The sequence below is a fragment of the Vulpes lagopus genome, chromosome 8 (genome assembly GCF_018345385.1).
Source record: "Vulpes lagopus strain Blue_001 chromosome 8, ASM1834538v1, whole genome shotgun sequence".
Lineage (NCBI taxonomy): Eukaryota > Metazoa > Chordata > Mammalia > Carnivora > Canidae > Vulpes > Vulpes lagopus.
The window spans coordinates 98287028-98313021 of record NC_054831.1 but is presented as its reverse complement, the minus strand read 5'-3'; the positions used below and the strand labels follow the sequence as shown (position 1 = coordinate 98313021).

The following is a 25994-nucleotide window of genomic DNA, read 5'->3' as shown; positions in this document are numbered from 1 at the left end:
ATATCACATATTGATCTTATGTAAAAAGACCTAAAGTAAGTCTAATAAAATCTGATTATAAAAAAATGAAAATTCATACAATTAAATAACTCATTAAATGAATACGACCAAGTTGAACTGTAGTGCCCACCACTCCCATTTCATATCATTTTAGATCTAGACCAACACCTGCCCCAGCATTGTCACGAACAAACTTAGCACACACATACACAAAACACTACCCATTAACATGCATCAATACTAGTAGCCAAAAATAGTGGTAATACTTTGATGATTTAAAGAAACAAATTCTGAAAAAAGCATTTCCTCACCTATTATCAGATGGCAGAAGAGAAAGCAAAGCCAATGCTGAAAGTTTTCTTCTTTCAGGCTGCGTAATGTTATCCATGCGATCAACCCACATTTCAATCATATTTCCCAAAAGCTGGTCCATCTGAAAAAAGAGCAAAAGGCATCTCAAAATATCTGAAATGCTATTTACTTGTGGATAAGTACTTTTAAAGGCTAAAAGCTCATCAGGCCTGGTTAAAGTTTAATTCCAAAAAAGCACAGAATTGGAATACAAAAATGTGGGGCAAGCCTTGAGCTGGAAAGGAATAATTTGAGCAAAACCAGGAAATGACTCTAATTAATCTTGGGAGACAATTTATTCTGAGAGCTAAATAGACTGTTCAAAACCAGTACACAGCCGATGAGTGATTTTTGTAATCTCATTTAATAAATCACCAATCCAATACATTCTTCCTGGTACACTATAAAAGTACATGCATTTTTCAAAACTGTCAACTTATACTTAGGTTACAGTTACTGAGTTGGTGATTAGATATTTAAATGTTTAAGGTGTAATTTGCTGAACTGATTTGTTGCTACTTTTAGAGGAAAGGCAGGTTGCAACCTCAACTTGCAGAATTTCAAAGAAAAATAAATGTTTCTGGACATTATATGCTATATTAAAAATAAGTTAACTTAATATAGAAGTGTTAAGTGTGCTGGTTAATTGTACCTATCAACTCAGCTAGGCTAAAGTGTCCAGTTGTACTATCAAATGCTAGTCTAGATGTTGCTGTGAAAGCATTTTTGTAGATATGATTATTATGTACAAGAGCTGACTTTAAAGAAAAGAGATTACCTTAGATAATATGGGCTGGGCTTCTTCAAACAGGTGAATTTTGCCTTAAGATAAAAAAATAAGGTTTCCCAGAGGGGAGGTAGATAAGGAGGTGGGGAACTGGGTGACAGGCATTAAGGAGGGCACGTGATGGGATGACCACTGGGTGTTATATGCAACTGATAAATTATTGAAAACTACATTTCTGAAACTAATAATGTACTGTATGTTGGTAAACTGAATTTAAATTAAGAAAGAAAGTGGGGGGGACGCCTGAGTGGCTCAGTGGTTGAGTGTCTGCCTTTGGCTCAGGGCATGATCCCGGAGTACTGGGATCAAGTCCTTTATCAGGCTTCCCACATGAAGCCTGCTTCTCCCTCTGCTTCTCTCTGTGTGTCTCTCATAAATAAAAAAATAAAATCTTTTTTAAAAATATTGTTTCCCAGAAAAGAAATCCTGCCTCAAGACTGTAACACAGAAATCCTGTTTGAGTTATGAGCCTTTACTAAAAAATTAGAACTTATCAGCTCCCATAATCATGTGAGCCATTCCTTAAAATCATTTCCTCCCTCCCATTCTCTCCTATCTCATATTCTCTTTCTCTGTCTCTTTCTCTCATGTCTTTGTGTGTACATGATGTGTGTACATGCATACAGAGCTCACACATACAAAAGAGATTCTATTTTTTTCTGGAGAACCCTGACTGATACAATTAGAATCTATAAAGTAAAACACAATCCACTACACTGATCATACAGACTGAACATGAAGCTCAGGGTACGCTCATAAACACTGGTCACCTTGAAAAAAATGCATTTAATATCAAAATCTCTATCTCGTGGAGTTTGGTAACTTAAAATCAACCTTAAGTTTCCACACTTTCCTACTTTTATACCTCTTCATATTTTCCAAGAAATACTTCAACATTTTATAATAGTAATAGAATGGGTCCCTAGATGGCTCAAGTCAGTTAAGTGTCCTATTTTTGATTCTGCTCAGGTCAAGACCTGACGCTGAGCCTCAGAACACAATGGGCTCTGTTCTCAGTGGGAAATCTGCTGCTCACCCTCTTCCTCTGCCCCTCCTCCTGCTTGTGCATGCACTCTCTCTTTCTAAAATAAACAAAGAGATCTTAAAAAATGTAAGACTAAGCAGTAAAGATTAACACTTATTAATTCAAGACACTTATTTATATTTGGTCCCTGTGAACTGTGTGTTGCATCCTAAGATGCCACAATGAACTCATAGAATATTTACAAATATGCAGAGAACCATAGAAATATCAGAAACTTCAAAAATTGCTCCTTAAGATAACTTCCTATATTTGCAAAGTACTACCCAGAAATCCAGACGAAACAAAAAGTAAAAGTGGAGTCCAATCTGATTCTCCAGTTTGAGAATCTGAATGATGTTCAATAGGTACATATATTCCATTAGTCAGTAATTTTGTGGATATTTAAGAATGAAATAAAGATATTCTTTTCTTAGACTTTTATTATTTTTCAGCAACTACTAAGTAATTAGGACAAAAAATAAATATTAAGCCGTTTGGATCCAACTACTTAATAGAAGGAACAATTAGATATTTTTATCTCTTTTGGCCTAGGAGCACTGTGAAAATACTACAAACACACTAACTGAACCATGAAGCATGATAGTTTGATAACTTTCGATATATATCCTGTGTCTTTCACTCACATGTAATTTGGAAACAAATGGTAGAGATGCTCTCCATACTAACCTCAATTAATATCTAGTAAGCAAGATTTTAAAAAAACAGTTACCCATTATAAAAGCAAATATCAAGTTATCATTAAAATGTAATATATCCAACTAAAACTACAATAATGCACCTGGCTGGAATAAAAATTCAATCACCATAGACAGATAACTCTATAGTCTATTTATTTATAACATATTTATTTCATTATAAAAATACTTAACAACAGCACAAATGGTGACTTTGTGGGGACTCAAAGTAAGTATTTCAGGCTTTGTGGGGCATATGGTCTCAGATGCAACTATTCAACACCCGACATGAGTCATAAACAGTATGTCAAGAAATGGACACGGATGTGTTCCTGTACAAACTTTTGGATAACTTTCATGTGTCAGGAAATACTATTATTTTTTCAACCATTAAGAAATATAAAAAACCATTCTTAATTCACAGACTACAAAAACAAGCAGCAGAGTGGGGGGATGCCTGGGGGGCTCAGCGCTGAGCATCTGCCTTTGGCCCAGGGCATGATCACAAGATCCAGGATCAAGTTCCGCATTGGGCTCCTTGCACAGAGCCTGCTTCTCCCTCTGCCTGTGTGTCTCTGCCTCTCTATGTCACTCATGAATAAATAAATAAAATCTTTAAAAAAAAATAAAATGGAAGGTGAGAGAACAGGAGGGACTGTTTGTGGGACAGGGAATGAGCAGCCTGTATTTCAGGACTGTGGTGCAAGAGGAAGAAAGGTGCTCTCAACACAACGAAAAATGTTCTGTACAGTGAATGGCTGATCACTAAGCTCCCAAAGGAGGCTAGAAGAGGCTAAAAGAGTCACAAAGCAGATTACAGTAGGCCTTTACAGGCAAACCTACATTAGAGAGGTTAGACTTTACACTAAAAGAAATCTCAAAACTGAGGAGGTTTGCAACAAGGAAGTGACAAAATCCTAGTATATATTAGAAAACTCAACATGGTTGCTCTGAAATAAATGCTCAGTAAAATCAGAAAATTCTAAACAGGACAAATGAAACAAATCTTTTGTACAAAGATAAAACAGTAATATTACTCATATTTCTCAGCTACAAATATTTTATTACATCTTTGTAATTAAGTTATTTACCCTGGAAGCATATAGACATTATGAAGACAATCTTGGTACTGAAAATACGCATTTGCTGGACCCCCATGAAATCCCACTACAGTGAGAGTAAAAAGAACATAAAAAGCAAAGGAACAATCTCACAGGGTCTATAAAGAGGAGAAACAACACTGGGTAAAGATGGCAACAGTGTTTGGAGGATGGCCAGTGGACAAAAGAAAGTTAAGTGACTGAGCTGAAACCAAGCTGCCAGCCAAGGAAATAACAATCTAAGGTTAAGCAGATTTGGTTTTCAGAACCCTGAAATCATCAGCCATAAAAAAGGGAAGAGGTGAGGCACAGAGCTGAAAACAAGAAAACTGGCTGAGAATCTGTATAAGGAACAATTAAAACCTTACAGGTCCCCCTTTCTCACTCCTGAAAGAAACAAAAGACACAATTCCTGGAAAAATAAAATTAGAGAAGCTCTAAGTCAAGAAACTTAGGAACAGGAGAATGCAAGGTGAGGTACAAAATAAAATTAGATAATTTATATGCAAATCTAGATCCTGAATGGTGAAATACCTTCATCAGCAAAGACCTTTCCTCTAATCCTGAGTTCTAACACTTGTTCATACCAAAGGAGAGGCTATCCCTCAGGAGAAAAGGGGGAAAAGGGACCTACAAATACTTTTTCTAGTAAATTTCTCTACAACAAACTGTCATTTTTCAATACCACAAGGCTCTAAGCTCTAAATTAGGCAGTTAGTCTAAAAAGTTTTCATTATTCATTCAATATAAACAAGTAACTCTGAAAGACTTCAAATAACGAATGCTTAGAGGACAAACTGTTCTAGTGGTGACTTGTGCAATAAGCCCAGCTTCTCTCCCAAAAATACAAAATCAGCCTTAATTTAACTTGGCTTATTCTACTATCTCATACTGTTTTCAGTGTTAAGAAGAAACAATTCTTTCTCCAAGATCCTTGCTTCCTTCAAAGCTCTCTGGATTTACTGGAACTCATTTGCCTGGCCCTATTTAATTCTTGCATATATTTTTGATGTTCTCCAGAACTGTGCTCACAGTCAGAAACAGTCTTTTGAACTAGAATACTATTTTATTCACTTTCATTCCCATCTCTATACTCAAATGTGATGGCTTGACAGGTTTTTGTAATATTCTCTGAGGAAAGAAAAATGTCCTCTTCATAGTAAAAAATAAAAAGAGAAAAGATAAAAAGTGTTCCATGAAAAGTCTGTGTTCTAAAGACAGGGTTGGAAATAAGTCTGAATCAACGATAACAGCTCCTTTCTCAATCTTTCATGCTGCCAACGGACTCCAACAGTGCCAGCAGTAGCCACAGTTCATCATTTCTCTTTAATATGAAACTAAGCCCAGTGGACGTGCCCTATGCTTTTCATGTATCTTTTTAATATGATGATTATTTGAGGTAACAAGGGAAGCATACATAAGGCATTTCAGCAAATTTTTCACAGGACGACTTTTTAATGCACAGTATTAAAAGAAACATACTACAAAAGCTTCACGACATTGGATCTGACAATGATTTCTTGGATATGGTACCAAGGCACAGACAATAAAAGAAAAAAACTCGACTTCTTGAAAATTAAAAAAAATTGTGCATCGAAAGATGCTAATAACAGAGTTTAAAAGGTACCCCACAGACTAGGATAAAATATTTGCAAATCATTTATTTGGTAAGGAATTGATATCCAGAACACATAAATAATTCCTAAACTCTAAAACAAAACACCTAATTCAATAAAGGGCAAAAACCTTGATTAGACATTTCTTCAAAGAAAACATGAAAAGATACTCTATGCCACTAATCATTAGGAAAATAGAAATCAAAACTATACTGATACTAGCTCACCATATTAGGATGAACACTATATATTATATATGTGTATATATATAATATATGTGTGTATATATATATTGTGTGTTTTTTTTTTTTTTATACCCCACCAGAAAACAAATGTTGGCAAGGATACGGTAAAATCTGAACCCTTGTGCACTGTGGGTAGGAATTTAAAATGGCACAGCTGCTGTGGAAAATAGTATGGTGGTTCCTTTCAAAATTAAAAATAGAATTACCATATATGATCCAGTGAATCTATTTCAGGATACCTACCCAAAAAAAAACTGAAAACAGTGACTTAAATAGAGATTTGTATACCCAAGTTCACAGTAGCTTTATTCATAATAGGCAAAATGTGGAAACAACCCAAACATCCATTGACTAATGAACAGATAAGCAAAATGTGACAGATACATATAATAGAATATCATTCAGCTTCAAATTCTGACATATATTACAACATGGATGAACCATCAGGACATATGTTCAGTGATTGTAAGTTAAGTCACAAAAAGATAAATATTTTACCACTCCATTTATGTGAGGTACTTAAAGTAGTCACAACTACAGTGCAATGGTGGGGACACCTTGGTGGCTCAGTTGGTTAAGCATTTGACTGTCAGGGTTTGCTCAGGTCATGACCTCAGGGTCCTAGGGCACCCTGTTCAGCAAGGAGTCTGCTTCTCCATCTGTCCCTCTTCATGCTCATGCACTGTCTCTCAAATAAATCAATCAATCTTTAAAAAAAAAAAGTGCAAGGTGGTTGCCAAGGGCTAGGGAGTTATTGTTTAATGGATGTACAGGTTCAAGTTTTATGAGACTGAAAGATGCATGCAAAGATGCATGGTGCTGATGACCATACAACATTATGAATATATTTAATAGCACTGAGCCATACACTTAAAAATCGCTGAAGGTAAATTTTATATGTATTTTATCACAGTAAAAAAAAAAAAAAAAAAAGGAAAAAAAAAGTAACACAGTGGATACCTTTTCTCTTCCCAAAGCACACTGAACGTATCCCTACACAGTACTCATATTTAAGTGCTTTCCCTTAACATTACTCTAAGCTTGTCAAAACAAGTGTCTCCAGTGTATAGTGTAAAAGTGCCTGTTCCAAGATGCACAGGAGGCAGGTTTTTTGTTTTTTTTTTTTAAATCTTCGAATTAAGAAGCTATCAATGGACATGATTTTCTGAATACAAGCCATCATTGTTTGTTTGTTTTTTTTTTTTTAATTTTTATCCATCTATGATAGTCACACAGAGAGAGAGAGAGAGAGAGAGGCAGAGACACAGGCAGAGGGAGAAGCAGGCTCCATGCACCGGAGCCCGACGTGGGATTCGATCCCGGGTCTCCAGGATCGCGCCCCGGGCCAAAGGCAGGCGCCAAACCGCTGCGCCACCCAGGGATCCCCGACAGGAGGCAGTTTTGTGTGGTCACTGAGATATCAGGCTCTGATGTTAGGTTGCTGGAGTATATAAAGCAACTGCATCATTTATTAGCTGTCTGAATTTGAACAAATGAGTAAATCTCTATAGCCTCAAGATTTCTCATGTGTGAGATAGAAATAAAAATACTATTATCTCAATGGGTTGTTGCTGAGAATTTAATGTAATACATGACGTTTATATTGTTGTTAAATATATTGTTATTATTAAAATCATTCAACAAATTTTGTTGAACTGAATAAACTCTTGTTTAATATTATTCCATCACAGTTAAATTTAATGAGGGTAATAAATCTTATCTATCTATTCACCTAAACAAAGGCTAGGGTTTCGAATTAGGTTAGATCTAAATCTAATCCTAGAAAAACTAAGCACACTCTAAAATTTGCACTTTCTTATTCTAGGTTTCCTTAAAAGTGGAAATAGTTTTGTTTCACTAATCTTAAGTTTTACAAATTGCCTCCATCCTAAAGACATTATGCAAGTACTTTGTCCTTTCTACATCTTATAAATATTAAAATATTAAGGGCTTAATACATAAAATCTATATTTTAATATAATGTGTATAGTCTTAAGTAACCAACTCACTCAAGAACCTATTCTTTTTTTTTTTTTTTTTTTTTTTTAAATTTTTTTTATTTATTTATGATAGGCACACAGTGAGAGAGAGAGAGAAGCAGAGACACAGGCAGAGGGAGAAGCAGGCTCCATGCACCGGGAGCCCGACGCGGGACTCGATCCCGGGTCTCCAGGACCGCGCCCTGGGCCAAAGGCAGGCGCCAAACCGCTGCGCCACCCAGGGATCCCTCAAGAACCTATTCTATACTTACTCTGGTGGCTGGTTTCAGTTACAGTATTTCTTAAATAAGCTTTTGCTGAAAAAAGTCATTTCCCATAATAATTAAGACAGAAACTCATCACATAACATTAAGAACAAGTTTAGTAAAGGAATGGAACAAAGCCAGTAAATAATTATATATAAAGTATTTGTTTCATTTGAAGTATGAGTTTTATAACATTGCAACCATAAAAGAATCAAAATTTCATTCTATGGTTAAACACAATAAATTTGCAAATTATAAAAGAGAACAAGTGTATATTTCAATTGCCATTCAGAGAGTCATTTTTCTCCTTCAAAATTATAGGTACAATGTAAGTTATTGAACTTTTAAAATACAAAATTTTAAATACAAGAGTTTTATATAATTATTATTTCCCCAATTATTTCCAATCCTTATTCAAAAAGACCTTCTTCAATTCAAGTAAACTGATTCTTACCTCCTGATTAAATTTATGTGCCATCTCATTAAGAAGTGAAGAAAAAAAACTAGTGTTTTGTAGCAGGACTCGACCCATAACTCCAAGATATGTTGACATCACGACAGGATACCTCTGTACAATTAAAATACACCACACAAAGTTATATCAAGGTATGAGTACACACATGACTATGAACAATTACAGACATAATAACAGTCAACAGGAATGTAAAATAGCATTCTCCCTCAAAATCATTTCTTTAGGAGATACTGCTAGTATTATCTGAGGTGTAAAGGTAACTCTCTAAATATATGTCATACAACCTAATATATGTGTTACATATATATATTATATGGATTAAAAAGAAGAACACAGAAAAAATATTCATCAATGGCTCATTTATTTACATCACTGTAAATACTCCTACGATACATGGTACATGGGTCTACTTAAGAGAATGACTTAGAATATAACCGGTATTTTCATATATTCAATATGTGCTACAGTGAGCACTATTCTTTCCCATTACTGTTTCAAATCTCTGCAGATGAATACACATGCACGTAAGTGAGAGAGATATTTAAAAAAAAAAAAAAAAGCTATAGTTGGTGAAGAAAGAAAAGGCAAAGCTGTATAACTACCCTGAAAGTTACTTAATTTACCTTAAAACAATCCAATAGTAAGAAAAGCTTTCTTTTTGTATCTAACAATAAAGAAGAAATAATTTTCCAATGAAGAATGAAAATAATTAAAAGTAGAACTGCACAGTCCATTACTATCCTTAGAAGGTTATGGAAAATCTTACCTCTCCTTCTATAATACCTCTGAAAACACAGGGGAGAATCGGTTGAAACATCTGTGGACCTAATACTGGGTTCACTTTGAGGGCATTTTCCACAACCTAAAAACCAGAAAGACTCATTGGTAACACTTAATAATGCAAGTCAGTGCTTCATGCAAAATACAAGTAAAGAAAACAATGCATTGAATACCACACGCTAAATCTGAGAATACACACAAACACATGAGGTATTCAATATTCTGGCACTAGACATACTTTTACAAGACAATCTATTAAAAATGGATTTCATATAAAATTTGATACGAAGTATATAACAGACACAGATATACATCTCACATGGAATTATAATTAGTCACATTCTAATAACAGGTATCAGGTTGTTAATATCAGTATTACATTCGCATACTTTAAACAAATAACCCGTACAAAATGTTGCACTAATAGAGCCAACAAAAGGCATTTCGTAAGTGTTGGCTTTTTTGCAGTAAGCAAAACAGTATGGTAGTGGCACAACACATAGAGATCAGTGGAAGAGGAGAGGCCAGAAATAAACCCCAAATATATGGCCAATTAATCTTCAACAAAAGAGGCAAGAATAAAAAAAAAAAAGAAAAAAGAAAAAAAGAGGCAAGAATATGCAATGGGAAAAACACAATTTCTTCAACAAATGGTGTTTGGAAAATCAATAGCTACACACAAATATAAGAAATTGGATCCCTTTCTTACACCATACACACAAAAAAACTCAAAATGGATTAAAGACCTAAACATGATTCCTGAAATCATAAAATTCCTAGAATACATACACAGTAACCTCTTAGACATGAGCTGCAGAAACACTTTTCAAGATATGTCTATATTGGCGAAGGAAATTAAAGCACAATTCAACTACTGGAACTACATGAAAATAAAAAGCTTTTGCACAGCAAAGGAAACCATCTACAACAACAACAAGACAATCCACTTAATGGAAGAAGATGTCTGCAAATAATGTATCTGATAAGGGGTTAATATCTATTAATATCTAAAATATTTTAAGAACTTATACAACTCAAGACCAAAAGAAACAACAAAACAAAAATAACAATCCAATTAAAAATGAGATGACATGAATAGGTATTTTTCCAAAGAAGACATACATAAGGCTAACAGACACATGAAAAGATGCTCAACATCACTCATCATCTGGGATATACAAATTAAGTTACAATGAGGTATCATCTCATACCCATCAGAATAGTTAAAATCAACAACACAAGAAACAAGTGTTGGTGTGAAGATGTGGAGAATAGGAAAAGATAAAGAACTTATGGTGTAGGGCAGCCCAGGTGGCTCAGCGGTTTAGCGCCGCCTTCACCCCAGGGTGTGATCCTGGGGACCTGGGATCGAGTCCCACGTCGAACTCCCTGCATGGAGCCTACTTCTCCCTCTGCCTGTGACTCTGCCTCTCTCTCTCTCTCTCTCTCTCTCTCTGTCTCTCATGAATACATAAATAAAATCTTAAAAAAAAAACTTATGGTGTACACACACACATACACACACAGAATGAAATATTACTCAGCCATAAAAAGAATGAAATCTTGCCATATTAAACAACATAGATGGATCGAAAGGGTATAATGCTAAATGAAATTAGAGAAAGACAAACAACATGTGATTTCACTCATGTGTGCAGAAGGAACGGAGGGAGGGAGGGAGGGAGGGAGGGAGGGAAGGAAGGGAAGAGGCAGTCAGGCGAACAGCCTCTTAAAACCAGAGAACTGGTGGTTACCAGATGGGAGGTAGGTGGGAGGATGTGTGAAATAGTTGAAGGGAATTATGAGTACACTTAACATGTTGAGAACTGAGTATGTATAGAACTGCTGGATCATTATATTGTACACATAAAACTAATAGTATACTGTGTGTTAATTATAAAAGTGTTAACCTTTAATAGAGAAAAGTTAGTAAAAACTATACTCACTGTCCAAAAATCAATCTACCTTTAAGTTTATCAATAGACAAAAAACAGCTTATTGCCTACAAACTGCTTATTTATTGAGAAACAATCTTTTCTTTAAAGTTTTAAAAATTTTATTTATTAACCAGAGGCAAAAATATAGGCAGAAGTAGGCTCCACGAAGGAGCAAGGAACCAAATGCAGGACTTGATCCCAGGACCCCAGGATCGTGCCTTAAGCCAAGGGCAGACGCTCAACCACTGAGCCACCCAGGCGTCCCGAGAAATAATCTTATTTAGTTTATAATATAATCATATAGGTTATCATTCCACTGATTGTCACAGGTGAGAATTTTGAAGGATGAGATGGGTTCCCTCTGTAACAAAAACAGAACGAAATTCAAAGCAGAGTGAGATGTTTTCTGTTTATTTTTGTTTTATTTTTTAGGAAGAGATGAAGGCAGTAGTCCGGAAGCAGCAATGAAGACCAAGAAGGAATCTTTCATGGCTCCAACCCCACTGTTAAGAGGAGCAGGAATGAAAACACACAGCATTTGAAAGGGTTATGAGCAAGTACTATTTTCAAGCAGAGCCAAGTTGCCAGTTAGAACTTGTAGCAATGTTTCTCAAGGGTGATTACTGACATTATGAGTGGGACAATGATTTACTGTTCTGGACTACTCCACGTACTGAAGGGCTTTTATCATCTCTGGTCTCTGTTCATTATGTGCCAAGAGCATGCTCAAAATATGATCACCATCAAATATACCTCCATGCATTTTGAAACATTCTCAAGGTAGGCAAGTAATACCCATGGATGATAGCATTCTCTAATTTTGAGCAAGAGGTAAAGGAATGCCCAAAGAAAAGTTTACAAGTACAAAAACTTTTACAGTAGGCCTAATATTATGTTATCTACCAAAAGATAAAAGATAAAAGTTATCATAGCTCCTGACTAAAGGCAACAGGAGATGAAATTCAGAAAATAATTAAATCTAACCTCAATAAAGCTTATTTAAAAACACAGATTTGGAATAAAGATGGGGAAGATGTAGATAACTAGTAAACTGAATCTCAGAAGTTCGTGTCATCACAATGTCTCTATTTTAGCTACAAATGGAAAATAAAACCATCTGCTGACTGTTATACACACATTTAACTTCATTTCCTCCTGATATTGTACCATAATTACAGTATAAGGATTTTAAGGGGAAGGGACATAATTTTAAAAGGACCAAGGGATGAGAGATAAATACTGGAAGGTATAAAGAAGAAATTCAAAAAGTAACTGATTAATCAGGTAACAGAAAGCTAAAATCTAAGGATGCAATGGACAAGGTGGAGAAGCAACTTGATTTATAGTACCTCTATCTTCTCCCTATCTCTCATTAAAACAGAAATCAGGACGTTTTTTGGGGAGGAGGGTAAGGAAAAAGCTAAAAGACTGATTAACAAAGTATTTTTTAAGAGAGATATTTCCAGGGTGCCTGGGTTGCTCAGTGGTTAGGTGTCTGCCTTTGGCTCAGGGCATAACCCCAGGGTCCTGGGATCGAGTCCCACATCAGGCTCCCGGCAAGGAGCTTGCTTCTCCCCCTGCCCGTGTCTCTACCTCTCCCTGTGTGTCTCTCATGAATAAATAAATACAATCTTTAAAAAAAAAAAAAAAAAAAAAGATTCCTAGATATTCCCAAAACTCCGTATCTAGGAAACTAACCATCTCTCTCTGCACGAGAAGATAGTGTATTATCTTTAAAGGGTCTAAAAAGAATTTCCAGATTAAAAAGGCCTGGTAGTGTCCAGTACAATCAATTAAAATAAACCTACATCAAGGCACATCATTGTAAATGTTAAGACACTAGGAACAAGAAGAAGCTATAAGGGATCCCTGGGTGGCGCAGCGGTTTGGCGCCTGCCTTTGGCCCAGGGCGTGATCCTGGAGACCCGGGATCGAATCCCACATCGGGCTCCCGGTACATGGAGCCTGCTTCTCCGTCTGCCTGTGTCTCTGCCTCTCTCTTTCTCTCTGTGTGACTATCATAAATAAAAAAAAAAAAAAAAAAAAAAAGAAGAAGCTATAAGCCTGGGGAGTTAGCATGGCTCTGGAAGAGACGTCATCAAGAAAACTAAAGAAATACCTGATGGGTCGATGCCTCTTAACATACTGAGCAGAGACTACTGGCAAAGAATGTAGTGCATATAAAAATAACACTAAAAAAAAAAACTATTCACCCCAAAGATTATATAAGTTTGTGCAGAAAAGGAGAAGCAATCACCTACTTAGATCATTATGACTTACAGAATATAAATTCACTTAAATGTATCACTCGATACAAACCAGCCGTCAGTATGCATTTTCTTTGTGTGTGTGTGTGTGTGTGTGTATAGTTATTATTGCATAAAGGATCCCACCCAAATATATCAGGGCTAAAATGTAATCTTTGTATTTGAAAAGATTAGGAACCACAGTTAGGGGCGATGAGGTTATTTCTGAAAAATTATGTAGGAAAGTGCTATTATTAGACTTGGAGGCAGAGGTTGTGAAACAGAATGAAAAGAAAATTCAAAAAAGTAGAAGTGATAAGATCTAGAAGACCAAGTGAACAGTTAACCACAGGTTACTCCTAGTTTACATGTCTGGCCAATGGGTACAACCGTGGTCCCACTAATAATAATGAGGTTTTGTTGTGGACATGATGAACCTTGTGATGCTTGAGATGTGATTATTTCCACACATGATACTTTACAGTCCACTTTCCGTGGATAGCAGTTTGACATAAGAGCCACAGAGTTCAAATCATGACTGAAGAAAGTTCCCCTGCAAACGTAGAATCAAAATCCTTCTGGACATTCTGATCAGCAACCCACTGCTTTCTACTCTAAACAAAATTTTGAAAAATTCATCTAATGATTTCAGTGTTAACAAACAATTTGATATATTTCGAGTGATATGTACACCCACATGGTCTAGCAGCTCCCAGAGGAAATAACTTTCAACTAAAGTAATCAAAATATTAAAAGTAATTTACAGATATTAATAGAATTTAAATCATAACTAATTTTTTTCTTGGGATGGGAATCATTACATTCTCAGGAATTTTAGTTTGTTGGATGTATTTTAATCAGTTTAGTTTTATTCTGATCCTCAAACTGTCCCATCATTAGCCAAGTGGGAACTCCTTCAAATTGATTCAAATTGCAACCTTTTGACATCCCACCTTCTCTTCCTTGTCTGCACAAAAGATCTCTCCCAGTTTGTCTTGAGTATCTCTTGTCTGAACTCTGGATGTAACCAGCAGGAAAGAGTATTCACAGACCACAATCTATGCTGTGCGATATTATACTGCACTGAACTGACATTGCTTCTAGTCTTTTATTTAGACAACATTAGGATATCTATTTTCTTTTTGTGGAAGTATATAACAAATTGACCAAATCCAACTAACATTATAGCATTTTAACTGTATATTTCCATCTTTCTCCGACATTGAAAACTCTCAGGTTATAACATTAATTTGTTTCTAACTGATACATATAACATTCCACATATATATTTAAGTGTTACGAATAATTACTAATAACAATAACACTACTGATGCAATTTACAATTTCCCTGTGTTTCTTTTTGTTCTAATGTTGTATTTTACCACAGATCCACATGTAAAATACTATGTACTAAAATTACTTGAAATATTCTTCTCAGATGGCTATGGCACCAACACAATAATAGATTCAAATGTCTTAGCTCTTTTATGATCTTTAGGAACTGCTTTTACTTTATTATTTTAAACCATATAAAATAACTACTTGGCTCCAAAAACCAAAGTAAAAAGCAGATACACATCCTGAAAGATCTACCTTCTATCTTTTCTTTCTTCTTCCTAGATAACCGTCTTTATTAATTTGGCTTATTTTTCCACTGCTCTGTAGGTTGCATTCTTTAAATATAAGAAAACTCTATAGATACTGGTCTTTGTTTATAGTCTCAGAATCACTCTAACACTACACAGAGAGGCCATCTTCATTCTTCTGTGAGCTGCACAGTACTCTTCTGTGTAGTTTAATAAGTTGGGATATCTCCAATTATCTAATTATTAGTAATTATTTTTTATCAGCATTTTGCTATTATAAATCAAAGTTCTACACTTTGGTTTTATTCCATCCCTTTTCTAAATATACTTAGAACAGACTATGTTTTCAAATCCCTGTGGAAAAAAGGCAGGCTTTTAGCTGGTGTCTTGTACTCAAATCATTTTCTTGTATTAGGCTTACATTGCAAATAGAGTGGTAAATTGCATGGAGCCTGAAGTCAGAATGCCTACGTTTCTAACATGGCTCCAATACTTTCTAGGTATGTGACCTTGGACAAGGTATTAACCTCTTTATGATTTAATTTCTTATCTGTAAAATGGGGAAAAGAACAGTACTATCATCATAAGTTTATGTGAGATTGAATGAACTCTGTTACATGCTTGGAAATGTGTAGCATATAGTAAATTCTAGCATTAGCTATTACTATTAATATTATGGAATAAATTATACCTTAAAAATATTTGTGCCACCTTAAATAAGTCTTACAATAGTGAATGAAAGCAATCTGGCTCATTACTGCTTGATAAGACTAGGATAAGAGAATTTCGAAACTCAAAGTAGTATGTATACATACAGAAAAACTTCAAATTAAAGAGATGTTAACAATTCAAATTCTAGTATTTTTAGAATATAATTGTATCACCTAGATAACTTGTTCTGACTCACAAAATATAATAAAGCCTATTTTTGCTCTTAACTATTTGTTCCAAAAGCAGGCATTCTCATCTTTCTATCCGATTTTCATAACTTTATAATTTTCTGCTTCAAAGAACAAAGCAGTTACTTCCAGATACTGTCAGAAACAAGTGGAACAGTGACATTTAGCCAAAAATAATATTAAAAATGTTATATGGATTACTATATTAAGAAACCGTATCTGAGAGATATTAAAAATGAAAATAATTGAGCTAATATTAAAAACTCTTAGTATACCCTTACTGGAACTCTGAGAATAGGAAAATGACAAAAATTTTAAGAGTTCTCTTAGCATTCAGGTACAGGTATAAAAGGACCACTGTTCTAGAATATTCTCTCATTTTAAAAATGTAAATAACTTATTCATGATAATTGGCATATTCCTAGTATTTATCATCAATTAAGTAATAAAATTCAGTTTCTGAGATTTCATATAAAACATACAGGCTTAGCTACAGCGATGTCTACATAAAAATATGTTAAATGTTATTAGATGGCCAATTTTTAATAACCTATCAATCAATTCCTGTTGGCATATATAGAGAGAAACTGATTTAGTCATGTTAAATGATACAAATATTTTAATATATACTTGCACGATAAATGATTTGTGCTGAATTTTTAGATAAAAAATTACTAGGTACAATTAGGAAACAATAATATCATCTTTCACCTCAAAGGAAAAAGGTGAAGCAAAAAGATTTTTTTCCAGTAAAATTTTAAGGGTAGTGTTATACATTATGTAAATTAGGAAATTTCCATAATAAAAAATTTTTAGAAGACTGTGTTACAATATAGAAAGAAGGAATTAAATACAATTAATTTTAAAGGGCGAGTTGAGATATATAATTCCTGAGAAAAAATAAAGCTCTCTCATTGTGTCAATTGCCTGCTTAGTTTGAAATTTTAACTAATGTATTCTTTATTTTACATAAACATTTATTTAGAAGAAATGGTCCAAAGGAGAGGTAGATAGCTTGGTTTGTTCTGTTTTCTTCTTACAGCCAAAAATCTTAACAACCAAATAAATTACATGGCTTACGAATACAGTCGCTTATTTTGCCCTAAAGGAAATTATGTAATTAGACAACTATTTAATTATACAACTAGGTAAAAAGAGGCAACACCTAGTATTACCTGATTACACAATAGGCATTGTTATAAGGTTATTGTTATACAGGCAAAGTTATCATCCCCATTTTATAGACGGAAAGTGAAGAGCAGAGATTAATCTGCTCACTGTACACAGCTGTGAGGCAGCAGAGCCAATACTGGCACTTTCACTTCAGTCTATGCTATAATGTTACTATAATGTTACTTCTCCTCTAATTATATTATTTTGCAATAATATAATCAAAAATAAATTGTAAAAAGAAAGTAAACATTCTCCTTGGGGCATATCCTAAAAAGCCTGCTTCATTTTTCAAATTCATTTCACAATGCCCATTTCATATGGCTCAGAAGAATTTGTCTTTCAGTAGTTACTAAAAATACTACAAAAGTAGGAGAGGAAAAAAAACACTTCCAATTCAAATTTTTTTTCTGGGAGATGTTTAAACATAAGCAACAACCTCCTTTCTTAATCACTTAGAATATATACATTAAAATTTAACACAGAGGATTTCAGATAATGTATAGTTACAAATTATTAAAATTTCATGTGGCACAACCCCTTATATAACAAATGAGAGAATTTAAGCCCAGAATATACTCAAGAACTGTGTAAGTAGCAGAGCTGTATGTGAAAACCAATGCAGGTTAATAGGAGAATAACATTGGAAATGGGCAGTTAGTATGCTCTTGTTGGCATTTCTACTGGATATAGGGATAATCAACGTGCAATCCCTCACATAAGAACTATGGATCCCCTTGCTGTCAAAACACTTACATTGTATGCATTCAGAGGAAAGAGAAGACATAATTTATTGAAGTCAGAACCATAGAAAAGCTAAAAGAGAAGACACACACACACACACACACACACACACACACACACACCTATAAAGACAACATCAAAATGACATGGCAATCCTCTCAAATTTCTATCAATCCCACATAGCCAGTTACTTTTTTCGTCAGTTAGAAATAAGGCCATATAGCGTTGACTCCTTGTCTACTTCCAGAAAAGAAATGATCATCAAAACAAAAAATGAAGCCAGGATTATATAAGATAGATGAAGTTCTTTAGTAAAATTATATATTGCCACTACATCAGTTTGGTAAGGGCATAAATGCATTAAAAATTCACAAGAACATTTTTGCAAACATGCCCAATGTTACTTGTAATCTCTGCGGTTTAAAGAATACTGTGAAAACAGTGGGGGTGAGGACAGACATGTGGCAGCAGACCAGGCCTCATGCATCCAGGGTCTCTACAAGCCACAGATTTCTCTAATTACTCCTTCAGAGACCACATGCTTCTTTCCTAACTGGGGCTTACATCCTCACGCTTTAACTCCTACACTAAAAAAGAAACTAAAGAATTTATGAAACTAAAATCAGAGTTTTGCCGTATTTTACTCGATGTGCCCTATTTTTAGTTTACAATGTTATCTTGGTTTAAAGTTTCTATTTGATTTCAAGTACAGAAGAGCAAAAATCAGACAGTTGAGTGAAGTATTAGGTTTGATAAATGGACTTCCTGGGAAAAATCCGAATTAACCAAAGACCTTTTTATTTCAACTCCTGTTAAAAGACTTTCTATATTGTAAGAACGGACTTAAAGCCTGAAGACATTGTTCTAATATAAAAGTGAATCAAGAATCTTAAGTGTCAACTTTAACACCAGTAATGTGTAACTCATTTAAGAATGAATAGTGAGATGAGTAATATTCATGCCCTAAACTCTGTGAAAAGTACAAATATCATCTTGCAATGTACCTCTACCTCAAGAGTGACAGGTATCAATCAGGCAGCTCTAACCTTGGCCCCTTTATAACTGACAACACTAAGGTCATATACCAGTTTCCTACACTTCTCACCTAACACTATTAGCTACAGCTTCAATCACTGCTGTTTTGAAGTGATACATGTATATGCCAAGGAAGCCAGAGCTTGCTGGCAATCACCAGAAGCTAAGACAAAGGCATGGGGCAAGCTGTCCCCCAGCATTTTCAGAGAGAGCGTGGTCCTGCCAACATCTTCATTTCGGACTTCTAGTGTCCAGTACACTGTGAAAAAATTAGTTACTTTAAGTATCATAAATTAATTTCTGTGGTTTTAAGCCATCCGAGTTGTGGTACTTTGTTATGGTAGCCCCAGGAAACACACTAAGTTCTTATCGAGAGGGGCCTCCCCGCCTGATCACTTTGTAACTGAAAACTGAATACCAATACAGGGGTTGGCAAACTACGCCCATGCCATAATTCTGTAAATAAGGTATTACTGGAATATAGCCATACTCATCCATTTACATATCATCTGTAACTGCTTTCAGTTCTACAATAGCAGATACAAATAAGCTGAGACAAAAACTGTATGGCCCACAAAGCCTAACACATTTACTTCCTGGTCCTTTACAGCAAAAGTTTGCTGACCCCATAACCTATATAGTGAATAAATGAATAATCACCAAAGATACCCAATGCAACCAATTTGAAATTCAAATTAGCAAGCATTTTAATATGGATATCTGGAGTATTTTGTGTGCATGTGTACAAAAAATGTGTGAAGAACAACACGTTAAATATAATGCTTGAATAAGCTCAAACTAGTGATTACTCTTAATAGATGTATAGTGGTTAATACAAAAGAAGATTTTACCATCTGCACAAATTTTTAACCTTTAGTCTCCCAAATATACTGTGGATTATTAAAATAATTGTGATTAATAGTTCCATAAAGTTGACCCTTGAAAAAGGGTCTGAATTGCACAGGTGCTCTTACATGCAGACTTTTTTTCAATATAGTATAGTGCTATAAATATATTTTCTCATGAGTTTTTTTCATTTTATCTCATGATTTTGTTAATATTTTATTTTCTCTAGCTTACTTTATTAAAAGAATACAGTATATAATGCATATAACTTAAAAGATATCTTAATTGACATGTTATTTTTAAGATTTCAGTCAACAGCAGAGTATTGGTAGTTAAGTTTATGGGGAGTCAGAAATTAAACCTGGATTTTCAACGTGCAGGTCTCCAGCTCTAACCTTCTTGTTGCTCAAGGGTCAACTGTACATTTCTTACAATGAACCTCGTTGGGCAAAGACTTTTTTGTTTCATTGGGAGGAGATCACAGCTTTTAAGATCTAAAGAAATGTCACGGCTTTCATACAATAAATGCTACTTTGTTATGATAAATAACATTTCACCAACTCGCGAATCTGACCATATCTGATGTAGAACACAACTGAAAAATTAGGAAAACTGGGGGTGTGAGAGGGAGGAGGAAGGGGTGATAGTTTTAACAGCTACATCTTCTTGCAAAGAACAAACGTAGAGCACATATGTATATATGTATACACACACGCATGTACATGTAAAGATATATTTCACTATATATTTATAAATGCTTATGTTTATAAATATATAATTGATACTATTTAATCTTTAATACATAGATGAACATAATACAACTCAGAGCCTGTTCTTAATTCTAAACAATTACATACAGTATATAATGTAGATCTTTAATCTGTAAGGATATAATGCATGAAGATTAACTCAAAGCTTTATAAAGTTTTTAACTGAAGTATAACTGATATATAACACTGTATTATTTTCAAGTATACAACATAATGATTTGATACTGGTTATAAATTATACACAATTTATACAAGCTTCATAACATAACTATGAGGCCCACACAGATTAGAAGTACCAAATTATAATAAAATTTCATCTCAAAAGCAGGCCAACCAACTGAAGGAGTGAAAAGTATCACATGCCACCAAACTTTGGACAATTAGTAAACATCTTTAAAGCCTTGCTTTTAAGTGGGGTCTCAGTATGGAGGGAAGGAGGGATGTACCTTCATTAGGATCCCTTCAGCAGGGACCTTGCCAGAAATGTGGAATCCAAATTTTAACAACATCCTCAGGAGATCCGTATACACATTCAAATTTGAGACCTCTGCCTCCAGAGGTCTTAGAGCAAATGATTACTGCTTAAAGAAAATAACTGTTTAGAAGTACACTTCTCCTTCTTGCTAATCATCCAAACCCAAATGAAGGTCCAATTTTGCAAAATATAGATGGAATACTTACAACAATATTCATTTAAAACATGACAATACCTTGAGCACTTGAACTTGACCTTCTGTAGTAATTTCCTTTAGCAGCTCACAGAAGGACTGACAGAGACCCACTGCATATGTCTGAAATTCAATCAAAAGTTAAAATATATATATAAATATATTTGCAGTATCAAAATAGGCAAAAATTAAATTTGGAACTCAATCTATTTGAAAATTATATACTTAAAGTCTAAGCACATAAAGTTTCAATTAGGACTCTTAGAAAAAGCTTAGAAAAAATACAGTTTACTGCAATACTGACTTTTACAGAAATATAAGGACAATTTCTGTGTTAAATAACAGTTCATGGAACTGCATCACATCTGCCCTACAGTGCTTAAGTTTTTTCTCCTTACTTTATTCCTTAAAATAATAAATCAATATTTAAAATTTTAAAATTTTCAAAAGGGATCACTTGATTTCAAATGAGATACAATCAGAAGATCTACATAAATTTTTACAATGTAAAAACTACTACACCATACCTGTAGAAATTCTGTTGATGATAAAAAGATATAACCATTGATGATCTTAAAGCAGGTTCTGAGATTTTCTGAACTTAGTTCTGCCAATGAATTTATTTTAAAAAGGACAGGTTAATTCAGTATTCAAAATCAGTTTAAACAAAGCAATTTATTTAAAACTAAGTTATATATCCTTCTTTATAAACCTCTTCTGAGTGCTATTCAGACTACTGGGATATATACAGCTATCCAAAAATTGACATCAACCTCTCACTGAGTCCTTTCCCATTTACCTGCCATTAGTTAAAATTATTTAGAAAAGAAGTATTACGCTCCCAGATACTTTTTTCCTATCAGAAAAGAAGTATATAACTGTATGAACCAAACTTTCACTTCAAACTACACTGCTAATGCCGGCATGGTAAATGACATTTTATCATATTATCATATTTTTCAAATATATCATTTTATCATATTTTCACATGTACTTAAATGGTTCACTCATTAAGCATTTATGGAGTACTGGGTATCAAATGTGCTACCCTACTTATGAAAAGAGTCCTATGGTACTCCAAAAATTTGTAATCTTGTGTTTAGATAATTCTCAGTCCTTATAGTCATCTTCTAATCTGTTCCCCTATAAGAACTTACATACAAAAAATATTCTGAAAAAGGTAACTACCAGAATAGCATAGGAAAAGGATACTGTGTTTAACTATTCTAGTACAAAAGAGAAAGCTATTTTATTAAAATTGTATATGCCCAAATGATCAGTGTTATTTTATGTTTTATCACATATAACACAACAGAATACAGATCTTATGTGTACAATGTACAGATCAAAAAATGACCCCCAAAAATAAATATCTAAAACGTGCCATTCTTTTCAAATTTCAAAACTCTCTTCATTTGCAATAGACACATTAAAAAAGGTTTTTTTTTTTCCCTGACAAAATATTGTCCTAGGTTCTGGCTCTTAATTAATTCCTGTCCTAGCAAAGAGAGAAGACATTCCATTCAGATGAGAATTCTCTATATATTTTTACAAGAAAAATGACAATCTTACTCCCAGCTCAAAATGTCTTTCAAAAGCATAGATATACCTTAGGATTCAACAGAGTAGTTGAAAATGAAAACTGTGGAAGGGATAGGGATGAATCAACTTGTGACTGTGCTAATGAAACATAAAAAGAAATAATGAAGACTATCATCTAAATATTTTTCACATGAGAAGATGAAATCTCAGAATAAAGGAATAGGCCTTTATATTGGATAAGGTTATTCTAATGAAAAATTCACATGGTCTTTTTCTCAAGGAGAATGTTTAGTCAAGTTTGGACTTGTGCACACTCTTTAGCAGACCAACACACTGAAGAGCAGCATGGCAATGACTGTGATAAGTAAAACAGAAAGGTCTTATTTAAGTGAGAACTTAAAATGGCTACATTCCAGGCATGTCAGGGAATGTAATTTCTAAATCACTGCCTTCTAAAATTTTATCAAGATATATAATGAAGGAAACAGGATTTAAGAAGGATTGATTTCAAAAACCAGTGTCCATCTCTTTTTGCAAAAACTTTATAAACTATTACTGGATCCATCTACACAAGCAAATACTCAAGTGACTAGGTCATGTCATAGTTTTCCATGCTTCCGTCATGGCAAAGTTAGTTTTTACTAAATTTTCTAGGTCATGCTATCATGCCTAGTTTAAAGTATAGTGAGGGATCCCTGGGTAGCTCAGCAGTTTAGCATCTGCCTTCAGCCCGGGGCATGATCCTGGAGTCCCGGGATTGAATCCCTTATCAGGCTCCCTGCATGGAGCTTGCTTCTCCTTCTGCCTGTGTCTCTGCCTCTCTCTCTCTCTCTCTCTCTCTCTCTCTCGAATAAATAAATAAAATCTTAAAAAACAAATAGAGTGAATGTTGTTCATTATATCCACAAATTTGTAGTGAGTCTGTGAAGAATATGATCTGGTCTAGTATCAGAAGAAGCTGTATTTCAAGATGCAAGATATCTGTATTTACTTGCAGACCCTGTCAATAATTTAAATCAAATGCTCTCAACCAGGGGCTCCTGCCACCTAGAAGACATCTGGCAATGTCTGGAAACTGGTTAGAAACTGTTAGAAATGGCATCTACTGGGTTGAGGTTAAGGAGACTACTAACCGGGGTGGTGGAAGGGGAGGAGGGCGGGTGTTGGAGGGGAATGGGTGCCGGGCATTGAGGGGGGCACTTGACGGGATGAGCAATGGGTGTTTTTCTGAATGTTGGTAAATTGAACACCAATAAAAATTAATTTAAAAAAAAAAAAAAAAGGAGACTACTAACCTTCATACAATGCACTGGACAGTCCCTCAAAACAAAAATTACCTGGCTCAAAATGTCAATAATGTTTAGATTGAAAATCCCTAATTTGGGGGAACAAGTTTTTCTTTCACAGGCTGTAAATGAACTCAGAGGCAAATATCTGAGGCCAAAGTATCTAATTATGCTGTATGCATGTATGATTTACATCTATTTGTCTAATAATTTATACTCTGCAAATCTTTTTTTTTCTCTTTTGTTCCTGTAAATCTGTACTTTCATGTTACATTTATTTTCTTAACATTTCTTTAATGGAGCAAAGAGAACAAATTACTGAATTATGTTAAAGAGATTCAATAGCAATCTAAGTTTAACTATACTATTTAATGTTTATGTTTGGAAATGTAACTATCATAATTTCTCCTTTTATTTCAAATTCCTCTAATATATGAGGCCTAAAACGTATAAGAGAGCCTATATCATTATGAAGGCAGGTAGAGAAAAGCTCCTTCCAAATTAGATAGAAAGTACCACCAAAAAGAATTTGGCCAAGGAACATTAGTTTGACATTTATAGCAACATAGACAAGAACCAGTCAGATATGTTTCTTTAAAGTAATGAGAATACTAACACTATAAAACAGATTTAAAGGCTTTTAAAAACAAGCCCTTAGAACTAAATTATCAGAATTATTTTTAGTGATAGGTTCTGGTTCTACTTTAAATTCCTCTCATTCTACTTACATTTACGATAAAGGATATAAAGTGAATTTTTGTCTTTGGATTTATTCACAATTAACATATTTTAAAAATTATTAACTTAAATACATAAGTAACATTCAATATTGTTGGTTTTATATATTTTAAATGAAAATTGAGAAAATTCCGGCTAATAGGTTTAATTCTACTTATAAACAAGTAATAGCTACTCATTAAGTGAATTTTTAAAAATCACAGATATAATGACAAAGAATATGTTTTCATTGATAAGAAAAGCAGGTATTCATTTTGATCTATATTCTTAAAAGACTAAAATAAATATTCTGGTTATATTTTAAAATGAATTCTAAACCTCATATAAAAGAATGTATATGCAAAATGCTACATGTCAAAATTAGTTTTGCCATACTCAAAAATAAAGGTAACACTGTTGGCGAGATATACTAAACATGTGCAGATATATTGTGTAAACAGAATTTCTTATTATTGAAGCAAATACACATACCATAATGCATAAAATTACGTGTTTTCAAAGAGAAAAGCAGAAATAAACTAATTCAATAGCATACATATAACCTATATTCACTGCTACTATCTGTAAAATGTTTTAAATTTTTGAATATTAAAAAAGCTTAAATCAAAAATCAATTATCACGAGGATGAAATTTCACTAGTTCTTCATTCAGTTAAGTAACAAATCCTAAAGAGATAGTGGTTACTTTTCCTTTTAAAATAGCAGCAATATTAAGAGTTAATAGTAATACATATAATTGCAAAACACAAATAATCTTTACTATGTGGGAGACCCTGTATTTTTTTTAAAGATTGATCTATCTTTCTATCTATCTGAGAGTGTGTGTATAAGTGTGTATGCTCACAGAAGCAGGGAAAGGGCCAGAGGGAGAGGGGGAATCTCAAATAGACTCCCCGCTGAAAGTAGAGCCAGATGCAAGGCACCATGACCCTGATATCATGACCTAAGCCAAAATCAAGAGTAGGATGCTTAATGACTGAGCCACACGGGCATACCCACCAGAAATTGTTCTATTTTTTTTTAAGATTTTATTTATTTATTCATGATAGACATAGAAAGAGAGAGGGGGGCAGAGACACAGGCGGAAGGAGAAGCAGGCTCCATGCCAGGAGCCCAACGTGGGACTCGATCCCAGGGCTCCAGGATCATGCCCTGGGCCAAAGGCAGGCACTAAACCGCTGAGCCACCCAGGGATCCCCGCAGAAATTG

The 25994-nt window shown here is 34.3% G+C and overlaps 1 protein-coding gene across 1 annotated transcript in view; it reads right to left on the bottom strand.

Annotated features, from left to right (window-relative positions):
* IPO11 (importin 11) overlaps nt 1-25994 on the bottom strand; it is a 205287-nt gene that overhangs the window by 70731 nt on the left and 108562 nt on the right. Inside the window, exons 23-27 of the mRNA XM_041766936.1 lie at nt 21747-21826; nt 21262-21342; nt 9305-9400; nt 8518-8631; nt 312-433 (exon numbers count right to left, since the gene is read on the bottom strand). Of these exons, the coding sequence (XP_041622870.1) occupies nt 312-433; nt 8518-8631; nt 9305-9400; nt 21262-21342; nt 21747-21826 (493 nt within the window). The remainder of the gene's footprint in view (nt 1-311; nt 434-8517; nt 8632-9304; nt 9401-21261; nt 21343-21746; nt 21827-25994) is intronic.